Source organism: Macadamia integrifolia, chromosome 6 (assembly GCF_013358625.1).
Source record: "Macadamia integrifolia cultivar HAES 741 chromosome 6, SCU_Mint_v3, whole genome shotgun sequence".
Lineage (NCBI taxonomy): Eukaryota > Viridiplantae > Streptophyta > Magnoliopsida > Proteales > Proteaceae > Macadamia > Macadamia integrifolia.
Genome location: NC_056562.1, coordinates 714,963 through 724,611, shown reverse-complemented (window position 1 = coordinate 724,611; position 9,649 = coordinate 714,963). Strand labels below are relative to the sequence as shown.

At 35.9% G+C, this 9,649-nt stretch overlaps 1 protein-coding gene across 2 annotated transcripts in view; it reads right to left on the bottom strand.

Moving 5' to 3' along the window:
• Window positions 1–4,593, bottom strand: part of LOC122081733 (TOM1-like protein 6) — a 16,912-nt gene extending 12,319 nt beyond the window's left edge. Inside the window, exons 1-7 of one of the 2 annotated variants that reach the window (XM_042648959.1) lie at window positions 4,467–4,593; window positions 4,198–4,322; window positions 3,678–3,756; window positions 3,383–3,481; window positions 1,605–1,718; window positions 564–727; window positions 336–417 (exon numbers count right to left, since the gene is read on the bottom strand). In XM_042648959.1, the coding sequence (XP_042504893.1) occupies window positions 336–417; window positions 564–727; window positions 1,605–1,718; window positions 3,383–3,481; window positions 3,678–3,756; window positions 4,198–4,310 (651 nt within the window). In that variant the 5' untranslated portion in view covers window positions 4,311–4,322; window positions 4,467–4,593. Of the gene's footprint in view, window positions 1–335; window positions 418–563; window positions 728–1,604; window positions 1,719–3,382; window positions 3,482–3,677; window positions 3,757–4,197; window positions 4,323–4,453 lie in introns of both variants that reach the window. The other variant, XM_042648958.1, reaches the window with a different exon arrangement.
• Window positions 4,594–9,649: the final 5,056 nt, after the last annotated feature.

The following is a 9,649-nucleotide window of genomic DNA, read 5'->3' as shown; positions in this document are numbered from 1 at the left end:
GGGGGGGGGGGAGAGGAATGGCTTTATTACATGTGCAGCCCAGAACTCTATTACCTAGTGGAATAAAAAACTAATTGGAACTGTTTTATGTTCAGAAGATATAGTGATTATATGAATAACGTGGGCTAACACTGCAACATAACAACAGGGAAACAAAAAACTATGATTCCAAGAAGAAGAGTATAGTTGCATGAGCCCTCGAATGAAATGATCATAAATCAAGTTTTAGTCATAGATGGAAACAACAGCACATCCATTAAACCACATCCTAATCTAAATCTACTTTACTGTCTCAACTGATCCCTCATCAGGGTTGGGAAAATAAATGCACATACCACTTGGTCATTTGGGTTCAATGCTTGCAGCATGTCAGTCAAGAGGTCCATAACACTCTGCATGGAATCCATGTTTGATGAACTGAAAAATACCAGGAAACAATCAAACAAGTATAGAAACTAACAGACACAAAAGCCCTAAAAAAGGAAGGAAAACAAAAACATAAAATTTGAACCAACTACACTAATCACAAATGATCTATATAGATAAAAGTCTAAAAGCCTTGCCTTAAATTTTCAGTTTCAGATGCCATTGCTTCATCAAGCCTTCTGGAAGTATCACTGGGCATTCCATAACCTGCCTGAGCATGACTAAATGTTGGATGTGTAATGGGAGGAGTAAATATTGGAGTGGTGTTTGGGGAACGCTCGGGAAATTGTACTCCAGAACGCTGCAATCAATGCAATCCCATACTTATCAGATCATACTATTTCATGGATTTACTGTTTGTTTCATCCATAACTTACTATGTGCACAAATGAAAATGTTTATCTGAGATGATAGCAGGGATCAAGGGGTCAGACTGACCCACATCAGTCTTGAACAGCGTATCATAGCTGATCCTAGCTGAAGTTACCCTGGATCAGCCAATCCTAGCTAAAATACACTTCGATTGACCAAGGCCAACCCTGATCCAAGTGACCTAGATAGGGATCCTTTGATCCTTAGAATGTATGGTTGAAAGTTATGTATGAAGGTCAAAGGATACACTACATAAAATGCAGCTGTTGATTTCAAGCATAGTCTTCACATATGTTTGCGGTTGGACCATTAAGAAGCCTACTGCCAGACCCCCACAGTCATAAAAATACTCAGAACTGCTATCCCCTTAAACACTGTTGACTTTGGTGAAAGACTCTGTCCAACGGTTTGATTGTTCAGATAATTTGAACAGATTCATTTAGAATGAATGGCCATTAACAGTACTTTTTTCCCCTTTCTTTGCACTTCTTTTGTTCCCTTATTTGCTTAACAAAAGAGTTACAAGCTGCATCAATTTCGTTGCCTACTGGGCCAGAACAGTACGATGTCCAATCTGGTTTTAATAAAAATACTATTTCTAGTAAGTGTTGCAGAATATGGTTTTTGTGGGGGCTAGGCATTGGTTTTAATAAAAATACTATTTCAATGTCTGACAAAGATTTCTAGGGACAAAGAGAATCGATTACAAATCAAGGCGGCACTGTCATATTCCAGTACTGTGGCTGCAGTAGCAAGGCAATATTGGACAAGCAATTGAAGCTAAAGATCATGAACCAGATGCTTACCCTTAATTCTTCGTATGCCCAGTAGTATTGAGGATATTTCCCCTCTGGCCCACCAAAGGCTTCCTGCCAAGAGTCTAGAAGTACCAAGACCTTATCTCTCACGTGCATATCTGTCTGGAAATATCACCAAAAATCTACTCAAAACAGAAGTTGGAAATTTTCTATATCAAAGGGGGGTTAAAATTTGGTTTAAGGGTCTGATGTGAAGGAAAGTCAATATCTAATAACCGAATAAGAGAATTGAAAGAAAGTTCCAAGACAACATATACACATATATACGAAATTAATTTCTGTTTAAAACATTATCACTGCAGCATATCAGAGTTATAAATTTGGTCCTGCTTGGCTTTAAGTATCAATATATACAATTGTAGTTCTTACTGTAGGATTTAGGGCCACTTACACCAACTGCATGATGATCAGGGGGTGGGGGGAGGAAGCAACAACAACCCACACTGATTTCATGTGGGCCCATGTAAGCATGCTGGTCATCAAGAATGCATATTTATTTTTGCCAGAAGTAGCAGGAGCCTTCTGCACTAGGGTTTTTTTTTTTTTTTTTTTTAATGATATAATGAAGTGTCAAGGAGGCTCATTCTAATCTTTACATTGCTGTTAGAAGGCAGTCATCCAATACAAGATGCATCATGGGTGTGAAGTATATTGCTTCCTAATGCTGAAAAAACTACCTTCACATGAGAGGCCTCTATTGACTCATTTTATTTATTGATGCAAGTATTAGACCATTCTGATTTCAAAGAATTATAAAAGAAAGTATAAAAAATTTAGAAAATAGCAATTATGTGAATGATATGAAAATGTTGCCACTTGATGCTTTTGTAATGTGGAGTTCCAATTTTGAAATTCAGATTTACCTAAATAGAAAAATAAAGGAATTAAAAAAGTGGATTGCATGGGTTCGACCGGGCTTTACCCAAAACCCAATCACCACCCCCTCTCACTGGCCTGATCAGGGATTCAGGTTGGCAGCTAAGCTTGGTTAGAAGCCTCATGAAATCAATGAGACCTAAAACTCAGGCCCATAGATAATACATACAGTTAGTACAAAGACATGAATAGAGTTTTTTTTTTCCAAAAAAAAAGATACGCATTATGACATTACCCCATAAAATGCTGACATACAAGTAAATACATATATCTGAGGAAATAGCTCAAATTCTAACCTAAACGGTTCCTGTTTCCTCGTAAGGTTCTCAGGTTTGGTGAAACCAAAAGTTCAACCAGAAAAAGAGGGGGAAGACTCCTTTAGGGTTCAATGTCCTGTCTGGTTTTTAAATTAAGCTATAACATACCAATATATACACATTTGAAACTCTGCACATTCTATACGGAAACCAAGAAATCTAGACTACAGCCAGTACAGAAGTGGTTAGAAATAACTGATGATATATACACATATTTGAAACTCTACACATTCTATACAGAAACCAAGAAATCTATATTTGAAACTCTGCACATTCACAATCATGTTTCCTATGAAGGAATTATTTCTCTAGTCACCAAATTTCATTATTTCATATAATGGCTTGTCAAACCTCAATCCCCAAAGAAGGCATGTCAAACAAATAAAGAAAGCAACATAAAGTAATAGTTGACAAAGACGCCTAGCATTAAAATCCTAGCAGACGTGCCGTAGCGACGGTGGTTATATTCCCTATTGTTTTTTTTTTTTTGGGGGGGGCGGCGGTGGGAGATAGATTATTCCCTTTCATGCAATTAATGTATTAGATTTCGAACTAAAATGCTAAGAAACTCACCTTCTTCCTTGTAATTTTGATCATCTCCTGTAGAATATTCCGTTCAGCAATTTGAAAGTGCACATAATCGCCACAGTTCTTTATCATGGTTTCCAAGAGCTGAAAAAGAAAAATAAACTTCTCATAACTAATATCCAGCAAAAAAGTGATCCTTAAGAATTTAATTGTTTAACTGAAGAAAGGCAAAAAATGAGTTAATCATCAATACTAGCAAGATTGAAGTGCATATCAACAGAATGCCATCAAAAAAAGGTATTGGTGAAGATAAATACAGTAAAGCTCCCATAAAACGTACAGTCAGAGCAAGAAATTGAACTTTTGGGCTCTTATGCTGCAACCGTTTCTTCAGACCTTTCACCACATCTTTCGCCTGCCTGATCAAATTTTAACCCAAAGCCTCTAATAAACAACACTGATTCATTCTTCCAAAGTAACAAATAAATAATGAACAATAGCTTACCAAACAAACAACTCTCTATAAAACTAGTTACTGTAAACAACTAATTAGCCAGGGAGGGGGTGAGGAAAAAAAAAAGTTTCTTTCCTTAAGAAAATCAGTTGAGCACCATGGAAAAAAGTACGTATTCTTCTCAACTAAACCCTACAAATTCAAAAATTCAGTAAAATTCACAGCCTCCAAATTCGAGAACCCACTTAACAGAATCATGATATTTTAGTTTCTAAGACATCAAGGCATGGTAGAAGCTCGAATTACATCGAGAAAACACAAACCCTAAAAGAGAAAAGAAAACTACAGCTAAAACATAACAGAAAAATTGCAGAAACAAGAGAAAACTCATTAAAATTGTATTTACCAGTGACTAGAATTGATCAAATCACATATTTCCATGTTCAAAGTCCAGTCCGGACCAATCAGAAGATCACTAGTCGCCTTATCGACTCGAACCGTTGCTGAAGAAGACATCATCTCTGCTTCTTTCTGAGTACTCAGAATAACAAAAAAGACCAATTAAGAAGATGAACAGAGAGAGAGAGAGAGAGAGCTTTATGCTTTCTTTGTGCAAACTATAAAAGAAGAAGAAGAAGAAGAAGAGGATAGCTATAGCGAACTGTTATATAATACGAGAATAAAAATGCTCCATTAGCTTCCGAAAACGAAGACGAAGGAAACAAAAAAAGAAAGGAGAGAACGTAAAAAGAGGTTTCTTTTCTGTTACAAGTCAGAGCTGTTTTCTCGTCTTCTTCTTTACCGGATTTTTCGCTTTTTCTATTTTTTAAAATTTTTCTACTATCCTAAATCCTAAATTTAGCCTTTACAATGTTTAATGTTTGAAAGAAAAAAAAAAAAAAAAAAAAAAGCCTAGAAGGCAGCATGGTCTCTACACACAAGGATTCAAAGTGATGAAATGACTTCCCCACCTCCAAGAAAAATGGAAATCCTATCACCGATGATGCTTGATGATACTTATCTGTGTACTCTCATTGGTCCGTGCTGGTATAAGGACATGCTGCCTTTTAGGGAACTCTCAACTCTCTCCTTTTTTATGTTACTTTTTTGGCAAATGAATGCTTCTTGGTTGTACGATGTCAGTATGGGAGGCCAATGGGGCACATATGGGCATCAACAGGGGATGGATTTTTTGAATTTCATTAGGGTGAGAAATCATTTTCCCACCCTTTGTGATTTGACAAAGAGGTTGATCAAGGATTTTTTTTTTCCTTTTTCATGATATATTGTTTCCTATGAGAGAACAAGGTCGTGTGAGGGAGTCAATGAGAGGACATAAGGAGGTATCCACAAAAGAGTCATTTTGCATTCTCCAATGGTCTAGGTGCAAGGGTCACTTCCCCACATAAGTTATTTTTTATTTTTTTTATTTATTTTTTCACAGGGGTAAAAATGTCATTTCACTATCCTCTATATCAATAGAGGCAAAAGTTGCGCGACCAGGGAGCGTTGTTTGTCTTTTTTTTTCTTACTTTCTTTTTATAGAAAATCGTGGGTGAAGTGGTAAGATAAGTTGGTATACCTTTAAGATAGACTTGGGAATAGGTTTGGTTTTGCCACGAAAATGCCTCGAGATTTCCGGTGGAAGAAGGGGAATAGGTTTGGTTTTTAACAATAAGTGTATATTTTCAAATCTATATATTTACCATGGTACCCTTGTATTGAGCAGAGTAGGTATCGCAGCTATGTGGGCTATCACCTTCGGATTAAGAAATTTAGTTACAAGTGGTAAGGAAATGGTTGTATTTGGTCAAGTTGCATAATGCGTCTGAGGTGAAAATAAAAACTCACATGTTATTTCTTATTATTGTTATTATTTTCTATTCGAGAGCGCTCTAGACTAGGGTTGTAAGTTTAGCCCTGACAATCCAAATCTGCCTTAACTCACTCTGAGCCCGAACCTTGTTTAACCCGACTATGAGGGCTAACTCGGCCCAATCCTGTGTGGGGTTGGGCCAAGCCTAGGTTGAGGCATAGAAAACCCAACCCGACCCTAACCTTGTCTGAATCTAACCCTGATTATTATTGTGTTTAACTAATAATGTTTTCTCACCCTAGTATACACTATATAATGTATTTTTAAACACTTGCTCCCTATTTCTCACTTATCAAGAGAGAGAAAGACCTTTATTTATTTATTTTTAATTTTTTTTTGTGTTGTTATTGTTAATTTGTATGAGAATTTTTAATTCTCCATTTGCTTTGGTTATTTATTATTTTGCTATCTTATTTTTTCTTTTTCTTCTTCTTTTTTTTTTTCTCTTCTTTTATTTTGATTGGTCATTATATGAATACAGATTTGGACCATCCGGTTTCATGGTTGGTTATTGTGTTCTTTTTCTTTTTTATTGTTAATTTGTATGAGAATTTTTAATTCTCCATAGCTATTGTGTCTTCTTGATGGCATGGAACATTAGACATTAATTTCTTAAACTTTCTACTGAAGAACAAGACCTGTTTCTCTCTTACATTAGAATTTGCATCCACTTTTGAATTCTTTATTGTAGTAAATGGAGTTATTGAAATTTAGAATTGAAATGTTTGAGTTTTTTTTTTTATTATTATTATTTTATTTAATACTGGAACATTACATATATTGATTGGAAACAACTCCACCTGCCTATTATTTTGGGTTGAGCTTGGCCCATTTGGGGATTTGGCAACAATTCTCAACCTGGACTTCCATTGAGGCCAAGATTTAACTCAGCCCATAATGTCATTGCATCCTATTGTATTGAAATGTGATTCCACTAAGAAGACCAACTAGGGTCAACCCGACCCAACCCGGCTCAACCCTGACCCTGTAGGTCATTATTATTATTATTATTATTATTATTATTATTATTATTATTATTATTATTATTATTATTATTATCATTATCATTATCATTATTATTATTATTATTATTATTATTATTATTATTATTATTATTATTATTATTATTATTATTTTCAAATCCAAAGCCACCTTGCACCAAGTATAGGGGTTCGCCCCCAAGAAAGGCACAGTGGTCATTATGTGCCCCTGTATCTATGCTGTAAGGTAGGAGTGAAACAGGGCCGGGTTCATGCTCAAGCCCAACCGTGCCTTTGGATTGATTGGAAACAACTAAGCCCTGTAGGGTTGGGCTTGAGCATTTTTTTAGATACATGGGCACATAATGACCACCGTGCCTTTCTTGGGGGCGTACCCCTATATTTGGTGCAAGGTGGCTTTGGATTTGAAAATAATAATAATAGATTATTATTATTATTACTATTATTATTAAAAATAAATATATAAAAAGATCATTTTGTACAGGAGCAAAGTGAGACTCTTCTTTTTATCAAAGATTTTATTTTGGGCAAAATACCATGCATTGTTGAAGAATTAGGGCCTGTTTGATAACTTTTCTGCAAAATGGCAGAAACGAAAATTGCTGTTTCTAGAAACAGAAACCGGTAAGAAAGGTGTTTGATAATTCCTGTTTTTTGAAACAGAAACGGGTAAGAAGGTGTTTGATAAATGCTATTTCTGGGAACGTTTCTGATAGAATATGATATTTATTTTAATGAAAATAAATTTCACTTTTGTTACTTTCCATAGAAACTCATAACCCTTCATTCTACCCAGACAAACCAACGAACTACCAATTTCCTTATTTGAAACTTACATCATAATTTTACCAAACTAGATATTTCAACCAACAATAGTAGATTAAAATGCAAATAATCCGGGTACGCCAAATGTCTTACAAGTTCCCAATAGTTGGTCATTACCCTCTAACTACCACCTTTGTTTATGTCCATGTTATTAATGGCATCCAAGATATTTGTATATATCCTTCGCTTTTCCTCAAACACATCTATCTCATTTTTCCGTATTCTAGACTTCTCCTCTTCACCTTTGATTGCTCTTTCCAAGTACCCCTTCACAAAATCAAAGGAATGTGCTGATGGAGAAGACTGAACTCCAACCATTGAATTGCTTGTTCCACAATCGGATGACTGTGCACTTGTCGAACTACCATCTCCATAAATCCATCAGAAAAAATTGCAACCTCGATCATTAGGCTGCAATTACATTCAACTTAATTACGAAATGTATTCAGATAATATAGGTCAAATAGTACTTTCAAAAAATAAAACATAATAATTATACCCCATTAGATATAGGACAACACCTGAAACGACGATTAAAGTTCGTTGGTGTCTTCGTGACGCGTACCTTACACTATTCATCACCACAATCACATAAGCAAAATTCATCTACCCGCATAAAATATTCATTATGCCTTGGACATTTGAAGTACGATCTACCTCTACTAGGCCCATTTTTCGTTGTGAACTTATCGCACAAATGATTACAATATTCACACATTGCCATTGCAGTGTTAGTGAAAGACATCTGTAGAGCACAAAAATTACAAATCATACCAATGTAAAATGTGTGAAGTGAACAAAAATATTTTTACTAACACTACATACACATATTCGAAGAAAACAGGTGCCCTAATTTTTGTGTCAAACATTTAATACCAAATGAATGTGATCGGCAAACATTCAAGATCCATCTAATGGAATCGTAGCCATTCTCCTTGAAATTTTCAATTGGTTGGCTATATTAAGGTGCACTATGGACATTTGTCTCGCAGATCATCTCTAGGAGACATCAGATGCTGAAGTACGGTACACATGAGGATCAAGATTCATAGGGTCATCAATAGGTTGTTCGCTTCTAAGCTCATTGAATAACTGATCTTGAATTGCTTGTTCCTTGATGTAATTATGGATCCCACAACAAGCGACCACGATTCTTGACTGATCTTCAATATCATATGCCTTCATACTTTTAATATGTGGAATCTATTTTTTAAAACACCGAATGTTCTCTCAATAACATTCCGTAGTGACGAGTGTTTGTGATTGAACAATTCCTTAGCTATTCTTGGCCCAGGTCTACATTCACCATAATCTTGTAAGTGATACCTTTGTCCCCGAAATGACACCAAATACCCCAGTTGACTAGTGTAGCTCGATTCAATAGCATAATATTTGCCTTCAATTATTATGGAAACATTTATGGGATTAGATCCATATTCCCTTCATATATATACAGAAGGACAACACATAAATTCATAACATATTTATACCTAGTGGCGGATGAGGAAACCGCCTCAAAGACCCTTGCATCGTGTGCACTACCCTCCTAACCCGCATACACAAATATGAATCGCATGTTGAATGAACATGCACATATAACATTCTGTGTAATCATACCCTTTCGATTACGATAACGTGACTCCTCTGACCTAGGTACAATGGCACTTATATGGGTGTCATTAATAGCAACAATGCAATCCTATCTTTCATTCAACATAGGTTAGTCTATATAATTGTGTAAAGTGCAATCTATATTTCATTAAAAACATTGAATAATCTTGTTGTCCCCAGAAGTCCCAGTTACCTTGAAATATGGATAGTACTTTGGATTGTTGGCTATCTCTAGAGGTACCACATCAAAATTTGGTGGTCTAATTGTCTCAAGTGATAAATTTAGCATAGCTTGCAACACCGTGTGGAAGAAAACACTAATCGTCTGTCCTGACCGATTGAATCACCGTTGTGTTTGTCTATTACTCAAACCTTGACCTACTATCATGAGGAACATCGCTAGCTGCTCATCTACTCGAATGAAACAACTGTCCTCTAACTAGCCTCTATGTACCAATCGGTCTCGCAGGTTGAGAAATACATGTCTCTCAAGTCTAAACTCTTGGTAGCACACGCCTGCATGACCTACAAGAACCTCAGCTACC